Source organism: Emys orbicularis, chromosome 3, assembly GCF_028017835.1.
Source record: "Emys orbicularis isolate rEmyOrb1 chromosome 3, rEmyOrb1.hap1, whole genome shotgun sequence".
Classification (NCBI taxonomy): Eukaryota; Metazoa; Chordata; order Testudines; family Emydidae; genus Emys; species Emys orbicularis.
In genome coordinates, this window is record NC_088685.1 from 8,315,453 (window position 1) to 8,341,980 (window position 26,528).

The 26,528-nt window shown below is 43.1% G+C and overlaps 1 protein-coding gene across 1 annotated transcript in view; it reads right to left on the reverse strand.

Annotated features, from left to right (window-relative positions):
• Window positions 1-26,528, reverse strand: part of INTS9 (integrator complex subunit 9) — an 85,412-nt gene that overhangs the window by 47,071 nt on the left and 11,813 nt on the right. Inside the window, exons 3-8 of the mRNA XM_065400917.1 lie at window positions 25,418-25,478; window positions 22,738-22,800; window positions 14,604-14,743; window positions 12,817-12,903; window positions 7,188-7,308; window positions 5,002-5,136 (exon numbers count right to left, since the gene is read on the reverse strand). Coding sequence (XP_065256989.1) covers window positions 5,002-5,136; window positions 7,188-7,308; window positions 12,817-12,903; window positions 14,604-14,743; window positions 22,738-22,800; window positions 25,418-25,478 — 607 coding nt within the window. The remainder of the gene's footprint in view (window positions 1-5,001; window positions 5,137-7,187; window positions 7,309-12,816; window positions 12,904-14,603; window positions 14,744-22,737; window positions 22,801-25,417; window positions 25,479-26,528) is intronic.

Below are 26,528 nucleotides of genomic sequence, written 5' to 3' on the forward strand. Positions count from 1 at the left end.
TTTAAACTTTGCAGCTATCTATGGAGCAGTCACGAATGGAATCTAGCTGACCACCGACGTACATTTCCCAAGGAAGTGCTTTAAGTACCTCATATAAGACCTCCTACTCTATCTGGCCTACAAGCGCTATATACAAAAGGAACCAGTCAAAAAGCTACAGTGACCTGAGAAGGATACGCTCCTGAGAGAGGCAGAGGCAAATGTACAAGGCAAAATGGATCAAGGATAACTCTTGAAAGACTGATTACGTGCACAGAAGACACTTGTAATACTACCCAGCAGCCTGCACGAAAACCACGATATATCCACAGAATGTTCAGTTAACTTGGCTAGACAACAGATTTACTTGCATTACTGTACTATATTTCAACCTGACTTGCTCGTTGCAGTTTCTCTTCATCAACGCCCTTATGTTCTGTAAGGAAGTCAAGTGTGCTATACTCAGGGCCGGTGCAAGGAAGTTTCGCGCCCTAGGCGAAACTTCCACCTTGTGACCCCCCCCCCCCAGCCCTGCGGCAGCTCCCCGCCCCCTCTCCGCCCTGAGGCGCCCCCCCCGCGGCAGCTTCCCCCCCCCCTGCCCTGAGGCGCCCCCCCCGCGGCAGTTCCCCCCCTCCGGGGAGCCGTGCGGCAGCTCCCCACCCCAGCTCACCTCTGCTCCGCCTCCTCCCCGACCACGCCGCCCCCGCTCTAATTCTCCTGCCCTCCCAGGCTTGTGGCGCCAAACAGGCGATTGGCGCCGCAAGCCTGGGAGGCGGGAGAAGTGGAGCAGCGACGGCGTGCTCAGGGAGGGGGCGTAGCAGAGGTGAGCTGGCGTGGGGAGCCCTGCAGCAGCTCCCCCCCCCCACCCTGAGGCACCCCCGCGGCAGCTCCCCACCCCCCTGGCCTGGGGAGCCTGCGGCACCTTCCCACCCCAGCTCACCTCTGCTCCGCCTCCTCCCCGACCACGCTGCCCCCGCTCTAATTCTCCTCCCCTCTCAGGCTTGTGGCGCCAAACAGCTGATTGGCGCTGCAAGCCTGGGAGGCGGGAGAAGTGGAGCGGCTATCGCGCGCTCGGGGAGGAACTCTGTAAAAAAAAAAATAAAAAAAAAATTGGGGGCATCGCTTTTTGGCGCCCCCAAATCTTGGTGCCCTAGGCAACCGCCTAGTTCGCCTTAATGGTAGCACCGGCCCTGGCTATACTCCGCCCAATACTAAGGAAGATCACGGCTTAACAGGGTGAAGGAAAAACAGCGATATTTTAATCCATGAAAGGAGCTACATCCACGAACACAAACACTATTAACTCAATGGAACAGTGGTCAAGAATGGAGATCACTGGCTGCTGCTATGTCAATAATGTTGTAAATCAGGTAAGTTTTAAAGGGGAATATAAAAAACAAAGACAAAAACTCCTGATGGAATGTTAAGGTTGCACAACTGAAAGGAATTAGGAAGTGAAAGGGTTACTAGTCCAACAGCAATGTTAATCTGGGCATGTTACACATCCCATATATTTGTGGTATACAGTTACAGCAAGAAAGGCTGAAAAAGAAAATAATACGTCTTCCTTGCTAAATAAACACCACAAATACATAGGACATGCAATATGGCTCTTAACATTGTTTTCTTGATTTGTTTTAAATCAGTGGTTCCCAAAATGGGGTTCGCGAAATGTGTCATGGGGTTCTCAGGAAAAAATTCCCTAATGGCGGACAGAGCTGTCCCTAGGGACCCTGGGCAGCACGGGGCCAGCAGCCTGGAGTCTCTGGACTTCCAAGAACTAAGCAGATCAAAGCAAGCATCTCTATCACACTGAGGAGATTTAAACTTCAAGACTCCTTATAAGTAATGGAAAGGGAGGTGGATATTTTTTGGTGTTTTTAATATTAAATAGGCTGCTAGTGTTGTTTTTAAATTATTATGAAGAACAAGTTTAAGCTTTGCTGTAACGTGCGTTGTTTGCCTGGACTGCTCAAGACCTGAATGCTTGTGTAGGAGGAACTCTGAGTTGGCTTCTTAAATACCGTCATGCTGTTTCACATCTGATACTCCTTGATGAAACATAGGGACCTTGTCTTATAATAGGCTTATTCAAAGTGATACAAGCTACGAAAGTGAGATCTTGGAAGAGTGTTGCCGTTTTCATAATGTAATAAAAATACTGTCATGATAAATAATAATAAATAGTGTGTAATAAGCATGTCATAAAAACAAATTTTATATTTCCAAGTATCAGAGGGGTAGCCGTGTTAGTCTGGATCTGTAAAAAGCATGCATCTGACGAAGTGGGCATTCACCCACGAAAGCTTATGCTCCAATACATCTGTTAGTCTTAAAGGTGCCACAGGACCCTCTGTTGCTTTTTATATTTCCAAGATCACTGCTTTTATGAATTATACTCAGGTAAAGCAGATAATCCCTGGAAATATTCATTTTTAGGAGGGGGTTTGCGAGACTTGACATTTTAGTGAAAGGGGTTCACAGGTTGTTAGTTTGGGAACCACTGTTTTAAATCTTAGCTGAATAAGCTTAAACATTAAAGTGAGAGGTGTGTGTTTAAGAGAAAACATAAAAAGCGTAGGACAAGGGAGTCAGAAATTGGCTTTGGTCTCACTCCCTATCCAGTGAAATGACTCAAGTGAATTCTGCAGACTAATTCCAAAGCCAGGGGAGCATCCTGCTCACACTCCCTTTCCACTTTATCTCTGGGCAATCTCATCCACAAATAAATCCAACTATCACCTCTATGCAGGTGATCACAGCTCTACCTCGCTAGTCCAGTCTCTTCTGTCCAAACTAAAATCTCTGCGACATCTCCTCATGTGGGGATAGCTGTCAGTTCAAGCTCATCTTCTCTCCTGCCCTCCTGCTACCTCCTTTCTCGACCACTGCATACAACACCATCATCCCATCTGTCACTCAAGCCCACAACCTGGGCTTCCTCTTCAACGAAGACTTCCCTCTAGTTCCTCACACCCAGGCTATGTCTAAGTCTTTGCATTTTTTTTTTTTTTGCATAACATTTCTAAGGTACAGCCTTTCCACTCCATCCACACAACTAAGACTCTCATCTCATGTCTCCACTATGACAGCATCCTTTTTTCTGGCCTTGAAAGATACAATCTTGCCCCATTCGTAGCAATTCAGAATGCTGCTGCAAAAATCTATTTCCTACTCTATCACTTTTGACCAGTGCAACCCTCCTTCTCTACCACATCAAATATAAGTTAGTTTTCTTCACTTTCAAGGCCCTCCATGGCCTTCCCACACCCTACCTATCGTCTCTCATTCATTATCAAGATATCAACTCCTGCCTCCAGTCAGTCAGTAAAGCCAGCCTCCATTGCCCACCTGTTATATTTTCAAAACAGGCACCTTCACGCTTTCTCACACGCTGCCACCTCCTCCCCAAACACACACTCAGAATTCAAGAACAGATTAAGAGATTTTGCCCAAAGTTTCCAACAAAACGAGAACATACCTTCAGATAGAAATGAAGCATGGAAGGTTATAGCTTAATAGATGGTGCTTGTAGCAGCACTGTGCCCCCTGACACTACTGAGTGTTAGTTCAGTACTAACTGAGAAAGAAGACAGGTTTCAGAGTGGTAGCCGTGTTAGTCTGTATCAGCAAAAAGAACAGGAGTACTTGTGGCACTTAGAGACTAACAAATTTATTTGAGCATAAGCTTTCGTGGGCTAAAACCCACTTCATCAGATACATGCAGTGGAAAATACAGTAGGAAGATATATATATACACAGAGACCATGAAAAAATGGGTGTTGCCATACCAACTATAACGAGACTAATCAATTAAGGTGGGCTATTCTCAGCAGGATAATCAGCACCTTAATTGATTAGTCTCGTTATAGTTGGTATGGCAACACCCATTTTTTCATGTTCTCTGTGTATATATATCTTCCTACTGTATTTTCCACTGCATGCAGCCGATGAAGTGGGTTTTAGCCCACGAAAGCTTATGACCAAATAAATTTGTTAGTCTCTAAGGTGCCACAAGTACTCCTAGTTTTTTTTAAGAAAGAAGAGCAACACCTACTGAATTACCCAAACTACTTCCTACAGCACCAAGATTTTCCCATGGAGGTCTTCAACATGTCAAGAATCAACCCTGCCTCACTTTGAAAACAAGAAAGATCATAACCCAAGACAGTCTGGAGAAAAAGGATGGGGATTTAGAGACCCCAATATGTTATCTATTGTAAATACAGCTGCATTATAAAGGGACCATGAAAATTATCTGTCAAGCTTTTGCATGCACAATACTCAACGGCAGGGAGTATAGAGGATACTCTCCTTGGGACAAGGTTACTTACTGATAATGAACCTAACCTTTTAAAATTATTTGATTAAAACCTCCTGCTAATACTTCTCTTTTAACTATTGTAAGTGACAACTTAGTACTGTGAACTCCCAGCCATTCTTTCCACTAAAAATTTATGGATTCTGAGAGAATTAATTTACTGGAAATTGCACGTACAGCACTATAAAGACTTTACCCTTAGCAGAGCAGGGAGGAAAGGCTGGCACCCAGTTAGCCATCATCCCTTCAAAGCAAGGACCTTTCAGAAGTGATACAGAAGCAGCCTGTGAACTGTCTTTAGAGACTATACAGGGTTTTTTTAAGCAATGCTGTATTGCTTTAAACAGGAAAGTTCTAGAGTTAACATGGCCCTTTAAATTAGAGCACCAGACTTTTACTTCTGGAGATTGGGTTAAAATTTGATCACTGATAACAAAGAGTTTAGTTGTCTCACCTTACTACCTAGAGGATGCTGGTCCGCTTACCAGAGTGGCAGTCTTTGCTTAATGCTGACCAGGACGTCTGGCCGATCACAACTGCAGGGCATTAGTACAGCTTAGATGGAGAAACTTTTACAAGGTGCCTGCTGGCATCAGACCCGACCCCAGTGTGGTGAGGGCCCCTGTTTATTGAGCCTCAAATTCATTTCCCCACCTCCGAAAATGGAATCGTTCTATCAAATTTCAACAGAGTGTTTGTACCTGCGGGTGTGTTGTGAGCAGCGAGGACCCCGAAACATAGGACACCTTTTCATAATGTGATTGTATAATCCAGTTGGAGCTTCCAAGTGCATAGCCGGAACTGAGAGGAGTAACCTGCACAGCACCAAACAGCTCCTGGAAAAAAATGGGTTGAGAGAAATAAACTGAAGAGAACAAACACAGAGACAAATTAGAGCACGGATGAGATTTTATTATAAATAATTATTAACAACATTGCGGTTAGCGATTAGATGATTAGAGGCATTTAAAAAAAATCTCTTAATTATTTAGAGTTTTACTTTCTTTAGTGCCCAGGTGAAACAATTTCACCCCCTCCTGCACTAGTGCAAGACTTCTGTTTGGATGGGGAAGATAGCAGGAGAAGGTTTTACGTTTAAAGACAAACTCACTCCTCCCCTCCCCCCACAAGACTATTTCTATTGAAACTATTATCCATAAATGGTTTTGGAACAGGCTCTCCTTCTACAAACAAGCAAAAACAGCCTAAATTCTGAGGGCAGGTCTACACTACGGGGTTAAGTCGACCTAAGTTACGCAACTCCAGCTATGTGAATAATGTAGCTGGAGTCAACGTAGCTTAGGTTGACTTATTGTGGTGTCTACACCGCGCTGGAGCCGTCGACTTACCTTATGCTTCTCGTTCTGGTGGAGAACCGGAGTCGATGGGAAAACGATCTGCGGTTGATTTAGCAGGTCTTCACTAGACCCACTAAAGCGACCCCCAGTAGATCAATCGCTGCAGTGTCAATCTCCAGTAAGTGTAGACATACCTTGAGTGTAAACTACTTAGCAATGCTCTTTTATCTAGTTGTTTCCTTTACTCTTGTTCTACAAAGCTTATGTTTTTTGTCTGTATGCAGTGATGCATTACTGGGAAAATAGGCAGTTATGACAACCATGATTTACCTTGTGGCTACAAAGCTAAGAGAACAAGAGGATGAATCTTGCAATATATATATTTTTAAGCATCCAAACACATACTAGATGCCTCACAAAAGAGGTAAAGACATGGTCCCTCTGCCAAACAGTTTACAATCCAGGGCCTCAGATTCACAGGCACATAAAATGAATAAAGTAAATGATTGATTCAACATTTGTGATTATAGGAGTCAAAATAATGGTGAATTACTATTAATGTTTACTGATTAAAATCTAAGCCCTCCTACTAGTTGCTATACAATGCTCCCGGCCAATGGGAGCTGTGGGGGCTGTGCCTACAAGCAGGAGCAATGCATGGAGACACCCCCTCCCCCCCACAAGCAGGGACGTGCGGGCTGCATGCGGGAGTGGCATGGGGCCAGGGCAGGCAGGGAACCTGCCTTAGCCCTGCTGTGCCACTGGACTTTTAGTGGCTGGAGTAGGGTGACCAGATGGGATGAAGAAAATATCGGGACACATGGTGGGGAGGCGGGGGGGGGAGTCCCACCGGCGGAGCAAAAAAACCCCCCAAAAAACCCCAGGAGTGCGAAATATTGGGACAAATTGCGTCCCAACCAAACATAGGAATATCGGGACATCTGGTCACCCTAGGCTGGAGACTGCAATCAACTGGCAGAGGCTCCACGATCGATTAGTCAATCGCGATCTACCGGTTGGTGACCACTGCCTTATCCTAAAGGTAGGCTATTGAGATGTTGGGTTTAATTCATTCTAGGATGTTCACTTGCTTATGGCCCAGAGCACCCCAGCAGAGGGCCCCAAAGCAGAAAGGGTGGGTTGCACCAGTGCAAAGTGCTCACAAACTCCAGTTAACTTGGGGACGGGAGGAGGTGGAAAAGTGGAGGCAGAGACATTCAGCAGATCCCCAGAAGTGAGATGTACTGGCTGGGGAGGGGACATGAAAACACTCCCACCTCCCACTGGGCCAGCTTTAATTTTATGTATCTCAGGTTTATGTTAAAACTAGCCTCCCCTGAGGAATCCAGAGTGCTGCTTTGTCTCCACCAAAGGGGAATTTTCCTCACAAGGCAGGTGGGGTCGTGATGTAGGGCACTGAATGGAATCCTGTCCCACCCTCCAGGCTAGTGTGACTAGCCCCCACACAGCATCTAGAATGGTTGCCGAGCATAGGAAAATGAGGGCTCCCCAAGATTCCTACAAAGACAAAAGAGAAGGGGAAAAAAGGTTGCTCTTGTTTGCCTGACATTAGCTGTATCGATACTCACAATTTTCTGAGAATACCCCACCAGCTGGATCTTGCTGAGTGCAGAGTTCACTTCGGGCATGGTGTAACACCTCCTCCACGTAGACACCTCCACTGCATCTTTCAGAGGGGCAGGCAGCAGCCTGTAAAGATCAAATGGGATCTAGGCATTCTCAGGACTTCCTGTTGGGCTCCTAGACTTTTATTTCTATTGGTCTTTGTAGGGTTTTAGCTCCTAGAACTCATTCCATGTTGTTTCTCACTCTGGGGACCGGCCAGTTCCAAGGATGAAGGGAAGGTTGAGCTGGGAGGTTTTCCTGGCTAATGAGATGCAGGAATGGGCCACTGCCACCTTGCCCCAGAAAACACTTCCTCCAGCTTTCTTTGCTGATGGTCTCCAATGGGAGCTGCAGGGGACAGTCAGGGAAGAGTAGGAGGAAAGGTGGGTTGCAGCATCATTTTTACCATGGATTAGAAATAGTAGCAGATCTGAACTGCAGATAGGCTGTGTTTATAGCAAAAGGCACTGCTAGAATTTGGGTTTGAGGGACAGCAGGTATTTTGGATTTGCCTGCAACACACCCACCTCTGAAGCTATGAATCTGAACACAGACGGGGGGGGGGGGGGGGAGAGGGAGTATGGTCTTGTGAGTAAAGCACAGGACCCAGAATCTGGGGACCCTACGCCTATTCCCAGCTCTGCTGCAAACTTTGGCACTCAGAGGCCCTAGGTCACATGTTTCCCCATTAGTAAGATGGAAACAATACTTTTATCCAGAGGGAATTTGCAAGGATAAATTCATTGATGTTGCAAAGCACTTTGACATCCATGGACGGAAGTATTGAGTTTTCACACCACAGAAAACTTCATCCATTCTATTTTTCATACATTGCAGATATATTTTTTTTTGCAAGTTAGTCGGCCAGCATTGTCAGGGGAAGACGTGAACTGTAGTGTCAAGGCCTGTAAGAAGGGTGGCTAGCTTCAGGGAAATAAATCTTCTTTAGCAACATGAACCAAGGCAGAGGCTGCCAAAACTTGAAGAAGAATAGGTTTTTTGGTATATTAAACTAATGCTAAATCAAAGGCTAATTCAAACCAGTTTCCCATGATTTATGAAAATTGGTCAAGTTTCTTTGATCAATTTGCTTAAAGGAATTTAATTTATTGTTATGTCTACTAGTTCAGAGAACTTCGCCATAATTTAACATACTGAAGAAAGGATTAAGGCCAGCTCTTGCCAAGACCATCATGCATGCCTACTGCAATGACTGCAATTCCAGTGCACGCTGGCTGAAAGGAAAAGGGTTAAGGAGGCAAATGAAGCGTCCGAGGCCTCTTTTGGGAAATCATAAAACAACAGGGGGTGAGACAATGCAGATAGGAGACCAAGATCTATAGGCAATAGTTTCAATGAAGTGTCTTGTACCTGCCATAAGAAGCTATTTACTGGAATAGGAATAGGAATGCCACAACATGCCTATTCTTCCCAGAATGGTCTCCTTGCAATGGACAAAGTGGGGATCTGTCCTTGCTGACAAAGGTAAGTTTCTAGCATCCTTGGACATAATTCTCAGTCTCTGAAGATCAACTATGTTAAAATCCCCAGCAGGAAGGGCAGAACCACTCTTCAGGGGTCAAGTTCACTCCTAGAATGACGTGTTAAGGCGGTGATGGGCATTTGCTCTTCAGAAGTCCCCCTGACAGGATTCTGCAGTTTTAGACTACTACCCTGTTTTTCAGCTTGTGTATGAGGTTGCCAGAAGAAACTGTACGGGTTATGGGCTGAAACACTACTTATATGCTGATGGCATTCAGCTCTATGCATTCCTCACGGTCACGCCACTGTGGGCCCCTCTCATGGCTGTCAGACATATTTGGGTGGATGAAGGGGCAGTTGGTAAAAACTCAGTGCAGATAAGACCAAGGTAATGGGAGGTAGCATGCTCTAATGCAGGGGTCGGCAACGTTTGGCACGCAGCTCGCCAGGGTAAGCACCCTGGTGGGCCGGGCCAGTTTATTTACCTGCTGACGCGGCAGGTTCGGCCGATCGCGGCCCCCACTCGCTGCGGTTCGCCGTCCCGGGCCAATGGGGGCGGCAAGAAGCGGAGCAGGTTGCCGACCCCTGCTCTAATGGTTCTTATGAGAACTCCGGCATCTGAACTTCTGGAATTTGTTCTCAACTTTGCCCTGGCATAGCCTTGGGCAACTAACGTAATGCCTGTGCCTCAGCTTCCTGCATCTGTAAAATATGACTTAATCCTGCTCAGTGCAGAGGACCATGCCTAATGTTTACTTGACTTATTTCCAGCTGGAGGAAGGGAGGACTTGCCATTGTCCATTATTCTGACAATGGCCAGATCCAGGTACTTTAGAGGAAACTATTAAATGGGTAATTGTGGAATAACCTGCCTTTAGGGAAAGGTTCTTATCCCCCTTAATTAGAGGTAGATTCCCTGAAGTGTGAGAGTCTATATTGCTTCCAGATGTTTGGGTTTATTAACTCATTACAAATGCAAATCTGGATGTTCTCATTACATAAAATGATACTTTCCTAAATCCTGCTCAGCTCTTAGCTTCAATCATATCTTGCAACAATGAGTTCCAGAAGTGAATTGTGCCTAGCCTCTCCTAATGCCTGCACTGGAAAATAGGCATGTTGAGCACCCACAATACAAGGACTTAGCGGGATCAGAGTCAATATGAAGGTTGAGCGTCTATAGAATCTTCAAACACCGATTCAGTTAAAATCAAAACTACTGGTAATAAAACTTGCTAAGTAATTAGTTCATGCTGAATCTGGTAATGGAAAAGTGCCACCCACTATAAGGCACTTATTTTTTACAGTATTGGCATTTAAATTGCTTCAGCGCTTTAATGAAGAGAATACTTTGTGTTTCATACTAACTATTCAGAGTGAAATGAGCTGAGCTGTAAAGTAATAATGGTGATGGATCAGGGTGAAATTTTTTAAAAAGTTACAGACTTGAAAGTAATAAGTATTTTGTTCCAGCAGCAGCCACCAAGTACTTTTAAAACTTTGAAATTCAACAACAAGGATAGGATCCTCTTAAATAACTGATGCCATTTTTACCCTGAGCATATTATTAATCAGGTATTAATTTGTGGACTAGTGGATGTTAGCGCAAATGCTATAATAATCAGCTTCATTTACACTTACATGACACTTGTCACCTGAAATCTCAAAGCACTTTGCAAACATTAATTAAGCCCACAACACCCTTAGAAGGTGATTAACCTCTCTCTGCCTCTGTAAAATTGAGCTAAGAGGCTTGCCCAGCACCAGTCAGTGACTGAAAGAGCCAGGAATAGAACCCAGAATTGTTGGTCTCAGTCCCGCATTCTAATTAAGTACCAGACAACACTGACCCATCAGGCTAGTCATAGAGTAGTGATCACTTATACTGCTACTGATGTATTGTAAGGTTACTGGTAGGCTTGGAAGGATTAGATTTTTATCTGTAAATGTCAATTTCACCATACCTGTGCGCGCACACAAATATCTTATAATAACTGAAATTTACAGATAGGCAAAGAAAGAAAAATGCTGCTTGAGCTCTTACTAGCATTTAAGGCTATTTACTTACTATATTTTGACCCGTGATGTTGACAATTTGTGTTTTAACAGTCATAGAGCTTTAACTTTCTGAATCTCAATGTTTACTATCATTAAATAATTCTTGTCTGACTCCCCATCATTTCCCACAACTATGAAAATTTAAATTGATAAAAACAGAAAAAAAAATGCTTAAAAAAATCAAATATAATCTATCAAAATTATTTAAAAAAAAACTCAGCAGAATTTGATTTTTTATTTACTGGTTACTCTTCAATACCATGCTGGTAGAAGGCTATTCTACCCATTTCCTCTGCCCTCCCCTACAAAGTATTTGGGCATGATATAAGCTTTAGACATCGTCCCTTTGGAGGCTGCAGGAATTAGCAGCAGCTTGTCTTCTAGTTAAGACTCCTGACTACAGCTCATCACACTGTATTCCATGCTGTACACAGGTTCTCTAGCCAGTTCAATAGGCTAGGTCCTACCTAGCTCAGGGACTGCCTCTTGCTCCATCTCCATCAGCATCCCGCTACAACAGGTGTAGCTGACAGAGAGACCATGGCAGACAGTTCCCAGGCTGAAACAGTGGAGAGCAGAATGAACCCACATCTTGCCCTCTTTAGGGCCTGTTCCAACTCCAACAAAACCAATTAAAAGACCCATTGGCATCTACGGGTGTTGGGTCAGGCCCTTCGGGAACAATGCAAGGCTCATCTCTTGGTGTAGGCCTTTCTGAAATAGATGACTGCTACTGCAGATGGGTAGACAGCATTTCTCCTGGAATATGACCACCAAGAATGATCCTGCTATAGAACTGAACTTCTAAAATCAAAGATGGCATGGTATTTACCAAAGGTGGTTTTTACTAGGTAAAATCATGGCTTTTATTGCCCTGGGAAAAGCTAGTTAGGAAATGCTTTAAATTGGGGCTATTTTTAAAACTGTTTCATTAAAGTACACCACATTACATTTGATTTTAGTTACATATTCAAATTGTGGTTACATAAGGCAGTGGACTAACTCAGGCTTGTACAAATAAAGGAAAACTGCAATAGGTGTAATACTAATATGTAATTATCATACTGAACATTGATATTTCTCAAACTAAAATGTATACAGACAACACCAAGGAAGTTATACGTCACGACTCATTTCAGTTTTCAATATTATATAAACAAAAGGAAAAAAACCTATTTGATTATATGAAAACAACCCTCATGTGGAGTTGTAGGCTTGAAGCATTAAGCAACCAGAAGCAGGCAGAGTTGCAGACTGCCAGTCCCCAGGTCCATTTGGCCATGCAGCATTCTGTAGAAGACCAGCTTTGATGCAGTACACCTTTACCTCAATATAACGCGACCCGATATAACACAAATTCGGATATAACGTGGTAAAGCAGTGCTCCGGGGCACTCCGGTGGATCAAAGCAAGTTCGATATAACACGATTTCACCTATAACACGGTAAGATTTTTTGGCTCCCGAGGACAGCGTTATATCGAGGTAGAGGTTTAGTTAGACAGAGCCTGTTCCTCACTTCTGAATAGATGTATACAACGTTTGAAAAGATTTGTTCTACGCTTCCTGAACCCTGATGCTATTATTTTGCCCAGTTTCCTGGTTTGAATCTGAATTTACCTGTGCCCTATCCTAAACTAGTTTTTCCACCAGAAATTGCCAGCCCTGACAGAAATGATGCTACTCTTAACTATTCATACAAAATCTGGATACTAGGGTGAAGGGCACATTAGAGATGCAAGGATAACAGTTCAAACCTACTCTCATTTACACCAGTTTACATCAGGAGTCACTTCTGTAAAGTCAATCGAATTAAACTAGTGTGAGAGCAGAGTCAGGCCTTCGTGTATTAGGCACACATTTTCCTAAGAATTAATTTGGCTAGCTGTTTGGAAAAAGACACCAGCATGCAAAATATCAGAAGAGAAACAATATCCATATTTGTTTGAGGATTCTTTTTCGGGTTATATTAAGGGCTGCAAGTCCAGCAACTGAATCATCATTCCAGTTAACTTTTGACATCCACTGTAGTTAAAAAACAAGTTGTTCCTTACCGCTGCACTTCCTTATTCTTCCACAAGGAGGCAGACTGAGCCTTTGGCACACGTTCAATAAAATTCACCAGCTCTTCCATGAGAAGTCTGCAAAGGAACCATAACTAGCATTAAACAAAAACACCACAAATTCTCATCGCATGAAATTAGGATATTTCATTACAATGACAGTCACTGCATTAGCTACTAACATACTGCATAAAAATTCATGGGATGGGGTATGTTTTTTTTTTAAATCCTCTCTTCCTCATAGGCTAAAACAAGAAAAAAGCCACATCATTCCAGACTTCCAGGGTCAGAATTTCAGATTGTATAAATCAATATTGCTTCATTGAAGTCAATGGAACAACGCTAGATTATGCCAGATGAGGACCTGCCCACAGACTTTTGGCTCATCTAAAAAAATGGAATGACAATGGACATTACCATATTTCTCTCCCGTTAGACTCATAGATGTTAAGGTCAGAAGGGACCATCACGATCATACAGGGTTAGGGTTGGGTGACGTGTTCTAGAACACAGGCTAGTGTTACAACACGTTCATCATACGATCATACAAGTTAGAGATGGAAAAGACCCATTAGCTGATATCTGTCCAGCACTTTGAAGAGGTCAAGTGCAATGTTAGCGTTAAGTCTTATCCCCTGCAACTTCAGGATGCAGTCTTCAAGATAGAGGCTGTATCAGGTATTAGAGTGATACTACATTTGAACTAACCATTCAGATCTCAAAAATTTATATATGCCTTCCTTTATGAAGAAAAGCTGTAGGAGGATGTTTCCCAGAATATACATATATATTTTACATGACGACAGGCTGGAGAAGACTGCAGCCTGTTACTTTTTAATATTTGCCATCTTATTTCCATTCAGGGCTCAGCAAACACCAGGGTTGGAACAGATTATTTAGTAATAGTTAGTTACGCTAATCTGTGCCACTTTGCATTTTGCTGTGAGCATCTTTCCCAGACCTTAAGAAGAGCTCTGTGTGACTCCAAAGCTTGCCTCTCACCAAGAGAAGTTGGTCCAATAAAAGATATTACCTCACCCTTCATGTCTCACAAATATTCTGGGAACAACACAGCTACAACTACACTGCATACATTAAACAGTTTCAATCCTGCAACCTTTACTTGCATGGATGAGTCCAGTGAAGTGAACAAGACTACTGGGGTAAGTAAGGGCTGCAAGACTGGGCTCTGCAGTAACCTTTACAGTGTTGCCAAGTCTTGCAATTTTATCCTGAGTCTCATAATATTTGACTTTTTTCCCCCTTAAAGCCTCAGCAACTGGAGTCATGTGATTATGGGAGAATCTGAGTTTTCATTTTAAAATAAGCAAGTTTCTTACCCTCATGGCTGTGGAGCAAAACTTGCAAATGTGACATCCAAAGGCCCAAAAACCAGGAGGCAAATGAAAAACTCTCTAGTTTATTGGGTTTTTAAAAATCTCATGATTTTCAAAGTCTAAACATCATGATTTTTGAAGGCTTGAGGTCAGCAATACTGGATTTACACTGCTGCAAGTCACAATGGGTCTACTGGAGCTGCGCTGTTTTGGGTGCACTATTGCCCTGAGTCCACACACAGCACTCACAGCAGGGCCAGCCACAGAGTTTGGAAAACGCTGAATCAATACATTTTCAACTGTAAAGACTTGGTGAACTTTCAACTATTGCCTGAAAGCCTCTTAGGAACAGAAGATGCCACACCTCTACCCACACTGTCCTTTACACCTTTTCCTTAGTAGTGAAGGGAAAGGATTAGAGAATATTAAAGGGCTTTTTACCTGCCAATCTGAACAGTGGGCTCAGTGGCATACACCGTTCCAGTGAATCCAGTATACTCTGTGATGTAGGGCAATGCCATCATACAGTGATAGTTTGAGATCAGGATGACATCTACCGTAGACAGGTCTAGCAGCTCAGTCTGAAAACAGAAGGGAACGACAAGTGACCTGTAATCTTTGCACACATGGTTTGGGAAACTAAAGCAAAATTGTTTTTCAAGTATTTACACACTTTTCACTGTAACCTGATGAACATTTAACCATTAAAACAGGGGCACATAATGTCTGTGGGGACAGTTAAGATTTTCCATGAGTTAATATTTTTTAAAAACCTCTAAGTTACCCCCTCCTTTGGGTTGCTCAGGACATCCAGTCTTTGATTTGTCTGTCTTAGACGTTGAAATTGATGGTTAGCACAGACCCTTGAGTATTTATGGTTGCAATAAATGCACATGTAATATTACTTCTCATTATACAATTAGAACGTGTCCATCAACATGAGTGAACATTTCACCCAATCACCATAGGACTATCCCACAGCCACTTATTATGGGGTTTCTTGCATCTTCCCCTCCAGCGGCTGGTTGGCATTGCCCACTGCTGGAAACAGCATAGTAGACTAGATGAACACCAGTCTATCTAGCAATGACAATCCTACATTCCTAAACTTCACACACTAAACATTGCATTATTTAACATCTTTATCGGTCACAATGTTTTCCATCAGAGAATTAGAGTATGAGATTGTGACACTTCATCAGATACTAAGAAACAGAGGTAGAGTCCAATTTGTTTTTATGTGACAGCTACAGTAATGGTTCAAAGGAGGCAAAGGAGAAAATTTAACACATGCAGGAATTTTAATTAGAGATATTTACTGGTAATGCTAGAATACAAATGGTGTCAAGTCAGAAATTTACAAGACATTTGACCTCTAACTCAGTTATTATAGAGCAGCTAATGGGATTCAACAGTTATCAAGCACAGATTATCCCATTACAAGGCTTGGTCCATCGATCTGAATAAAATGGCAGAAAAGTAGGTCACAACTTTCCAGAAGCCTGACCCTAGTGTTCTAGTGACAAATTTCTGATCTCAGATCTCTAGTTCTCATGTTTTCAGCCCATGATCATGCGTGAAGTTGCAGGTGTATCTTCAAAGTGCAACTCAATGAGGCAAAGAATGGGCAGAGGGAATAAAAGCAGGAAGAACCATCTCGGGATACAGAACACACATGATCCATTTATCTTTCTAACCTTGCTGGACAGAAATCATAAAAATGTAGGGTCGGAAGGGAGCTAAAGAAGTCATCAAGTCCAGTCCCCTGTGCTGAGGCAGGGCCATGTAAACCTAGAACATCCCTGACAGGTGTTTGTCCAACCTGTACTTAATCTCCACAACCTCCCTTGGAAGCCTATTCCAGAGCTTAACTCTGGAACTAAAAACTACCATTAGAGTTAGAAAGTTTTCCCCTAATATCTAACCTAAATCTCCCTTGCTGCAGATTAAGCCCATTATTCTTGTCCTACCTTCATGGACATGGAGAACAATTGATAACAGTCCCCTTTATAACAGTCCTTAATATAACTGAAGGCTTATCAGGTCCCACCTCAGGTCATCTTCTCTCAAGATGAAACATGCCTGGTTTTTTTAAACCTTTCTGCATAGGTCAGGTTTTTCAAACTGTTTACCATTTTTGTTGATCTCCTCTGGACTCTCTCCAATTTGTCCACATCTTTCCCATAGGGTGGCACCCAGAACTGGACACAGCACTCCAGCTGAGACCTCACCAGTGCCAATTAAATACCACTATGCCTAACTAAGGCTTCTACTGCAGCATCGAGGGCCTGTTTCTTCTATGAATCTAATCCTCCGTGGATTTTGTGCTTTTCTCAAACCCTGTCTTGTGCGAGGGAGCCCAAGCTCAATGGCAGGTGAACTTCAGTGCTGCACATGGATCCAACCTGGAGACTCATCAGAAAGGATGAGGAAGATGGGGAACCTAAAGGACCAACCGTAGAGCCCCAGTGCTTCAGCTGCTCACCACATTAGGAATATTCTGTATATAAATCAAAGGAGTGCAACAAAGAAAACAAATGCAAAGGGGGAGAAAGCATGCACTATGGAGCTCCTGTTAAAAAAAACACCTATGAAATACAAAGTTGTTTTTTAAATGTGGGAGAGACTCAGACAGTTGCCCAAGGGGAGTGAGTGTTGTACCCTATGGCCCACAATAGTAAAAGCCTGCTCTCCTGCCAAGTCGTTAGTGTGTGATTCTTAAAAGGTAGGAAGTGTCTGAGTGCAGAGATCCAGTCTAATAAAGAGGCCTCAAATATATATACAGCTTATACAAAATTAAAGGCTTTAAAATAGGGCTGTCAAGCGATTAAAAAAATTAATTGTGATTAATCGCGCTGTAGAATAATAGAATACCATTTAAATATTTTTGGATGTTTTCTACATTTTCAAATATTGATTTCAATTACAACACAGAATACAAAGTGTAAAATATTCACTTTATATTTATTTTTGATTACAAATATTTACACTGTAAAAAACAAAAGAAATCGTATTTTTCAATTCACCTAATACAAGTACTGTAGTGCAATCTCTTTGTCATGAAAGTGCAACTTACAAATGTAGATTTTTTTGTTACATAACTGCAAACAAGATTGTTTACATTTGCAAAAGATAATGCTGCCTGCATCTTGTTTACAATGTCACCTGGAAGTGAGCACAGGCGTTTGCATGGCACTGTTGTAGCCAGCATCACAGAATATTTATGTGCCAGATGCACTAAAGATTCATATGTCCCTTCATGCTTCAACCATCATTCCAGGGGACATGCGTCCATGCTGATGATGGGTTCTGCTCGATAATGATCCAAAGCAGAGCAGACCGACGCATGTTCATTTTCATCATCTGAGTCAGATGCCACCAGCAGAAGGTTGATTTTCTTTTTTGGTGGTTTGAGTTCTGTAGTTTCCGCATCAGAGTGTTGCTATTTTAAGACTTCTGAAAGCACGCTCCACACCTCATCCCTCTCAGATTTTGGAAGGCACTTAAGATTCTTAAATCTTGGGATGAGTTCTGTAGCTATCTTTAAAAATTTCACATTGGTATCGTCTTTGCATTTTGTCAAATTTGCAGTGAAAGTGTTCTTAACAAACAACATGTGCTGGTCATCATCCGAGACAGCTATAACATGAAATATATGGCAGAATGCGGGTAAAACAGAACAGGAGACATACAATTCTTCCCCAAGGAGTTCAGTCACAAATTTAATTAATGCATTATTTTTTAAATGAGCGTCATCAGCACGGAAGTATGTCCTCTGGAACGATGGCTGAAGCATGTAGAGGCATACGAATCTTTAGCGCATCTGGCACGTAAATATCTTGTGACACCAGGTATAACAGTGCCATGCGAACACCTGTTCTCACTTTCAGATGACATTGTAATTAAGAAATGGGCAGCATTATCTCCCATAAATGTAAACAAACTTGTTTCTTTTAGCAACTGGCTGAACAAGAAATAGGACTGAGTGGACTTGTAGGCTCTAAAGTTTTACATCGTTTTATTTTTGAAAGCAGTTATGTAACAAAAAATCCCTACATTTGTAAGTTGCACTTTCATGACAAAGTGGTTGCACTTTCATGACAAAGTGATTGCACTACAGTACTTGTATGAGGCGAATTGAAAAATACTATTTCTTTTATCATTTTTACAGTGCAAATATTTGTAATAAAAAATATAAAGTGAGTGCTGTACACTTTGTATTCTGTGTTGTAATTGAAATTGATATATTTGAAAATGTAGAAAAACATCCAAAAATATTTAATCAATTTCAATTGGTATTCTATTGTTTAACAGTGTGATTAATTGTGATTAATTTTTTTGAGTTAATCGCGTGAGTTAACTGAGATTAATCAACTGGCCAAGATGAAAGTCAATGAATCATTTAATATGTAGCTAGTCAAAGAATGTAGAGTGCTGTCACAGGGAGACTGGCCCCTTTAAGGTCTAGTTCACCTGTGAATAGTTAGTTGGCTCCCAACAGGGCCTGATAGAGAGCAGATGCCCTCTATAAAGACATAGGGCCCGGTTGAGAAAAGGAGAAGCAGGAATCTGGTGAATTGCCCAGGGAGAGCTGCACGAGATCTGAGAGAGCAGTAAGTGAGAGCTGCTGGGGCAGAAAGAGAACAAATGAGATGAGCACAAATGGAGAGAACTAGCCAGAACTGAGAAACCTGCCAAGCAGAAGGCTTGTGCAGAGACCCCTAGGTCAGAGGTTCTCAAACTGTGGTCCATGAGCTCCATTCAGGTTGTCCATGGATAGTTCCTTCTAAGGTGCGTGCCTGGGCAGCCGCACACGAGAGAATGAAGGGCCGGCCACCTGATTAGTGGAGCCGCGCAGGGTTGGCTCCACTATTTAGGTGCCTGGACCCTGAAGAAGATGCACATGTAAGGTGAGGTGGTGGCCTTCGGGGAAATAGGAGGTGGGGGGGGGCAGGAGGGAGTAGGGGGAATTTGGGACATGCAGGGCTGCGGTGGACAGAGAAAGAGGCAACTTTCTTCAGCTCAATGGCTGCGGCTGCTGGGGAGAGAACCCCCTCCTTCGCAGCCCCAGCCCAGGGGCTACCACGGCGGGGGAGAGAGAGGGAGAAAGCCCCCCTTCTTCCCAGCCCAGTGGCTACCACGGTGGGGGAGAGAGGGAGAAAACCCCCCTTCTTCCCAACCCAGTGGTTGCCACGGCGGGGGAGAGACACCCCCCTCCTTCCTAGCCCAGCTCGGTGGCTGCCATGGCAGGGGAGTGACTACTGATATTAAAATATGAGTTGTGTGCTATTTAGGGGTTACAGTGGACGAGAAGCTGGGTATGAGTCAACAGTGTGCCCTTGTTGCCAAGAAGGCTAATGGCATTTTGGGCTGTATAAGTAGGGGCATTGCCAGCAGATCGAGGGACGTGATCATTCCCCTCTATTCGACATTGGTGAGGCCTCATCTGGAGTACTGTGTCCAGTTTTGGGCCCCACACTACAAGAAGGATGTGGAAAAATTGGAAAGAGTCCAGCGGAGGGCAACAAAAATGATTAGGGGTCTGGAGCACATGACTTATGAGGAGAGGCTGAGGGAACTGGGATTGTTTAGTCTGCAGAAGAGAAGAATGAGGGGGGATTTGATAGCTGCTTTCAACTACCTGAAAGGGGGTTCCAAAGAGGATGGATCTAGACTGTTCTCAGTGATACCTGATGACAGAACAAGGAGTAATGGTCTCAAGTTGCAGTGGGGGAGGTTTAGGTTGGATATTAGGAAAAACTTTTTCACTAGGAGGGTGGTGAAGCACTGGAATGGGTTACCTAGGGAGGTAGTGGAATCTCCTTCCTTGGAGGTTTTTAAGGCCCGGCTTGACAAAGCCCTGGCTGGGATGATTTAGTTGGGAATTGGTCCTGCTTTGAGCAGGGGGTTGGACTAGATGACCTCCTGAGGTCCCTTCCAACCCTGATATTCTATGATTCTATGATTTGTAGAACAAAAAAAACCTTTATTATTATGAAGATTTTTTTTTAATATAGCATTTTTACCCAAAGTGCTTTACAATCATTAGCTAACAGTACAAACAACATTTGGAAAGATCATTAAGTGATCCGCCAAGACCCTCAGCAATTTTCAAGTGGTCTGTGGGGAAAAAAAAAAAAAAAAAAAGGTTTGAGAACCACTGCCCTAGGTAATGGGGGAGAACCAGCTGAGTCAGAGCAGGCTGTGCCCAGAAACAAAAGGCTTGATCCTGGAGGGAGGTTCCAATGAATCATAGAATATCAGGGTTGGAAGGGACCTCAGGAGGTCATCTAGTCCAACCCCCTGCTCAAAGCAGGACCAATCCCCAACTAAATCATCCCAGCCAGGGCTTTGTCAAGCCTGATCTTAAAAACCTCTAAGGAAGGAGATTCCATCACCTCCCTAGGGAACCCATTCCAGTGCTTCACCACCCTCCTAGTGAATAGGTTTTTCCTAATATCCAACCTAGACCTTCCCCACTGCAATGAGCAGGGGTAGGACTCACAGGCGAAGGGCCTGGGGAGCAAAACATTGCAGGGTGCCCTCTCACAGAAAACCTGAGTCATAGGCTGCAGAAGAAGAGTTGCAAGCAGCACAGAGAATTACCAGAGGTGGAGGACCTCAAACAGGGCCGCAAAGGAACTAGGGAACAGAGTGCATGTTGACTGTCAGGTGGAGAAGGCCCCCGTGGTGTACGGATGGAGGACTGCTGCATTTTAACTTTTCATACTTTGGGTGTTTTGAGAGAATTTGCAGAAGTCTGAAACTGTACAGTATTAATAAATTATGCCCAGAAGCAAGGCTTGAACTGCCCTGAGGAATATCATTATTCTATTTCTGTGTGGGTGAGATGGCTGTCGGTTTGATCTGTGGGGGAGATGAGCAGTTTGATCGGCTCTGGGGAATGTAGAGGAAACAGACACAGAATATTCCTGTATCACTGCCAGACGGTGCCCTAGCGGGGGTTGAGTCCTGTTACAGGTGCACATAATGCAATCATGGTTGGGCAAACCAACAAAGCAAGCATGAGCAGTCTCACAAAAAGGATATTCCTGTGGTCAGATTTGTCACTGTGGGACAAAATAAAGGCACAGACTTCACTAGGAGAGTGAACGCTTTTGTTCCACAGCCAACACAAGGCTGTCGGAAGTTGTAAGCAGAAGCGATACCTTAAACTTGCTGCCTCTGCAGAAGTCCCCTCAAAAGTGAGAGCGTGGAAGGAGAGAGAGCTTCCTCTTGTGATCTAACCACAAGCAGGACTTCTGCTTTACTGGGACCAAGGATGTCATAGCTTGATACATTCAGCTGGCAATATCACCCAAGCATTCTACCAAAGGGGAGAGTTTGCAAGGCAAGAGATATATAGTTGTGTATCACCAGCATTACACCAGTAAGGCTTCATACTTGTTGAGAACCTTGAGAGACAGTGGAGCATCTCAACAGAAGCTGCCTATAAAATCCCTAAAATGGTGTCACTGTCGTCTTCCACTTATGACTAAGGAGCATCGGATACACTGGCAACAGCACTCACTCACCAAAGCTACAACTCCTGTCAGTCACCAGACAGCTGCAGAGCCAGGTTTATTCCAGTCCAGCAGTATCATCAGAAAAGCCAGCTGACCTACATCTAAAATGAGCAGCTGATCATTTGTGACCCTGACAAGTATGGTCTCAACTCCAAACTAGTCTACCTAGGACATTGGTGCCAAGGGCACCTGGAGTTGAACAGACACTGCCTTCTGCATCACCATCCATAAGAAGATTTGTTTGGGTGTTTAAAAAAAAAAAAAAAAAAAAAAAAAGGGACAGTAACTGCCAAGCATTCTGGTCCTTGAAGTGGGGGCATGTTCCTGCATGTTTGAAGTAGCAAGCAGCGTCCCCACACAAAGCTGATGACATGGCTTGTCAAAAACTGCACCAACCACCAACTTGCTTTTAGCAATTGAAGCGTCAGAAGCTGCAAGGGGTGCACTTCAGGGAATCAGTAGACCAGGGACATTGATGTCAAAAACCGGAAGATGACCCAAGCAAGTTGAAGTAGTCTGTTTGGAGACCAGGGCTCTCACAGTCAAAAGGCCTGGAAAAGTCAGCCCAGAGGTAATCCTATCTTTATACTTCAAGAACACAGGAAACTTAAAGTGAAGGAACTTCTAATGGAACAAGAGTGAGGCTTAACCAGACTGCAGGCTACCCAAAAGAGTTCAGTTAGGCACGTCATGAAAGCCTCTATGGTCAGAGACAAGTAACTTCTCTGTGCTTCAGTCACAGTTATGCATGTCTGAACATGTATCCATTGTCATATACAGGTTTGCCATATCCTATTGCCCTGTTTTATGAGGCTTCAAATGCCAATGTAGCTTCTGTAAGTGTCTTAGTATCCGACTGTCAAATGTTAATTCTCTCGAGTTATCTTGCACCAATCTCCTAAAATAATGGTCTAGTAGGGCTGTTTCTATCCTTTCTGCAGTGTCACAAATATCAGAGGTGTCTTATTATCTCGGAAGTTTAAAAAAAAAGTGTCACGGGATACTTGAATGGAATACTATTTCTGCATTAAGGTTCCAATGAAACTCACCTCTGGCAAACAGAATTCAGGTACAGAGTCTACAAACACATGGCCAGAACATTCTTTTAGTTCCTATAAGGAAAAGGATATTAATAGGCAAGAAGAGATGACATAAAAGCAGCTTTTAAAACTCAAAGCTATACAAATGAAGACTTCCCTCTAACATGGTGGATTTTACTCTTCAGATCCATTGCCGGCTTTCCATTACAACAGCTAACTTCCAGCTTTTTATTACTTTAATCGTTCCTTTTCAGTTCTAAACACTCTTTTCTGGAAAGAGGGTTTTGCTAGGGTTGCTTTCAATGGGAGATGAGGCTGTTCAGTACTTCAGGGGATTAGAATGTTGGTTTGAATGAGCAGGTAGGGCACTGTAACAAACACTAAAGGAGCTCCAGCATGTAAGGGGTTCATTGCTAATCACATGGCTGGGGTTATGAAAGGAGAGGGAAAGGTGGTGCAAAGGAAGCTATCAGAGCAGGGGGTCCTCTTCCTTTTCAACTAGCTGAAGCTGGAAATGCCTTGGGTGGGTATTTCCTAGCAGTACAAGTAGGTTTACTCTGGTTTTGAGTTTTGTCATTTGGAAATAAAGCAAGCCCCAAAGAACAGGATGTGAAGCGACTTCTTGTTGGGATTTGTTTTTCCTTGTGTGGAGGAAAGGCTGCTTACCAGCTTACAAGCCCATTAAAACATTTTACAGATTTGGACCCCAGTCTGGCATTAATGGAAACAGGATCTGGCTTTTAGCTCATAGGTTTGAAGCATTTTATCCAACATCTTTTCTTGATCTAAGCTTTGTGTTGCATTTCCTGTTAGATTTCATCCCCTTTTATCTCTATTGCTCTATTTTTCCTGCTCTCCCCATCAGTCCAAGACAGCAACATCTGAAAGTTTAGCCAAATGAAAAATCACAAGCTTCAAGGTTATGCATGTGAAATGTAAACAAAAGTGACCTCAAACTTGATCCTAGTAACATCTTGCAAGTTGCAAGTCATCCACAGACCGCCTCCTCTTAAAACACCTCTGTTTATTGTCCCAAAACGAATGATTTCAGCCAGCTTTGGAATGAGATTCAGTCTTCAGTTCTAATTCTTAATAGTTATGGTGCACTTGAAAACTAATAAAAAATGAGCAATTACATCTAATGACAGAAGTGTCCTAACCTCATCTTGAAGGAGTTAAGAATGATTAAAACTAGATCAGGGTGAATTTCAATGTCTCTCCTGGACTTAAATAGGTTTTATAACTGCATCCAGAATAATGCTACAAGAGGGTATATGTCCACCTTACATGACAAAATACCCTCCTTTGACCCTCACTCCCTTCTTTTCCAGCATCAGTAAGAGTATTAGTCATTCAAAGCAGTTACAGTGGTCAATGCAAGGGTAGGAGATGCTGCCTTTGAATTAATAAAATGTGACCCCGCTCTGACACTGCATTGGTTTGAAGAATCTTTTGAACAAATACCGTGCGAATGGAACTACAGCAAATCATACACTGTACAAGACACTGATGTCATATCAGGTCTGTGGATTCTTTGGACAGGATACAGTATCTATGGTAAAGAAGAGATGCGTGAGGAGTTGGTTCTGATAGACATTCAGATGGGCATTTGTTCTGGAAGGCAGTGTGGTCCAGGACACAAAGCTAAGAATTAGGAGAAATGGGTCTACTCCCAGTTCTCCCAACTCATTGTGCACAAGTTACTTAGGCTCTTATTTACAGAGGTACTGAGCATCCACAGCTCCCATTGACTTCAAACAGAAGAAAATCAGACCCTTAATCTGTGAGTTTCATTTCCCCATCAATCTTTTTCCACCTCTACAATTCTACCTGCCTATTATTAAGGTTCTGATTTAAGGTATGCATGAAGTCAGAAAAAGGAACAATTAAAAGTGTGCCCATGGGTATTTAACCTGCATCTGCCTATTTTACAAACATTAAACAAGTTTATGCCTGTTTCAGCTGTGGGAGAGTAAGCTGGATTCTGCGGTGCCTCAGATCAACAGATCTGAATTCCGATTGTGAAATTTTTGTACAGGGTAAGGATGCAAGAGGCAAAAAGATCACATTTCTCAAGTGGAGTCAGGGTAAATTGGGTAAATTCCAGGCCTTGGAATTAGAGGAGTCCAGGAGTGAAATCCTGCCCCACTGAATTCAAATCCTGCCCCACTTAGTTTAATGGCAAACTCTCATTGACTTCAACACAGTCAAGCTTTCACCCCTTGAGTCTAGTCTCTACCCTGCCACAGACTTCCGATGTGACCATGGGCAAATCATTTAGCTTCTCTAGTTCCCCATCTAAAAACAGGGATAATAATACTCATCTACATCACAAGTGGGTTACGAGGCTTAATTCATTAGTGTTAGTAAAGAGCTTTGACGTTCTCTGATAGAAGGCACAACAGAATGACAAGGTCCAAAATATGAAACCCCATGAAATAAGAGAAAATTAAAAAACAGTCACACACACACTACTTCTGCACTTTAAAATGACCCGTAAAAACTGTTACCTCCAAAGACTGAAAACCACAGAGCCACTGTTCGGATATTGCAACAAAACATTTTGCTAATGACATGCACATAAATATATGCAAGGAAGCAGCACAGAAATATCGTTACAGTACTACAGCTCCAGACACATCAGGTGACTTCTTGCACAGCAAAGAAATTCAAAAGCTCCGTAAGTTACCTTGTCTAGGAAAGTGTTTCCATCTTTTAAAACCCAGCCAGGGAGTTTGGACAGCCTGGGACTGCAGGGGGAAAAAACAATTTGCAAAGTATTAAGTCATCATTAATAATGGTATAATTCACTTCATTTTTTGGTTAAGCACTGACCTTATACTTGGTGCTGTACAGAAAATAGACAAACCCTGACTCAAGGAACTAACAAGTTCAATAGGAAATCATGTAAGTAATCACAGGAATTACTTTAAAAAATATCATAATTATGGCACACATTTGAGGCTGAGAGGAGGGAGGGGAGCGTGCCAAAGAATCTTTATATCCACAAAGAAATTAAACCTTGTTTTAGGTCTCACCCAAAGAAGCCACACAAAATATAAATGTATAGCAACATATTTCCCTGTGTCGGAAGCAAGAAGGTGCGAGTCAACCCTGCTGGTATTTGAACCCATGTTTCAGATTGGAAGCTCAGATACTACCAAGCTACACTTGTGGGTGTGATTTTATTTTTAAGACTGATAAACAATCCTTGAGGATGACATCCCAACAAAGTGTTTAGAGGAAGCATGAGAGCAGCACTCGCTGTGCTACTATGGTTAAGAGATTACCAAAACCTCCAGTGTATCATCTTCTGAGGACTTGTAACTGCAAACTCTCACAAACCCAGAAACAGGGGGAAGGTTATTCAGCTCTCCTGTGACTGGGCATTGCAGCAACAGTGAACTGGGGCTGTGTTAACTTCAGATTCTGGGAGAGATCCTGAGAGGCGAGCAGCTCCTGCAAATTCCATTGACTGCAGAGAGATTCACAGGGGCTCAGGACCTCAGAAGAGGAACTGATTCAATGGCTCAGAGGGAGGAAGGAGTTCCAAGCTTACAGAGCTGCCATATGAGGAGAGATTAATAAGACTGGGACTTTTCAGCTTGGAAAAGAGACGGCTAAGGGGGGGTATGATAGAGGTCTATAAAATCATGACTGGTGTGGAGAAAGTAAATAAGTGTTATTTACTCCTTCTCATAACACAAGAACTAGGGGTCACCAAATGAAATTAACAGGCAGCAGGTTTAACACAAACAAAAGGAAGTATTTCTTCACACAGAGCACAGTCAACCTGTGGA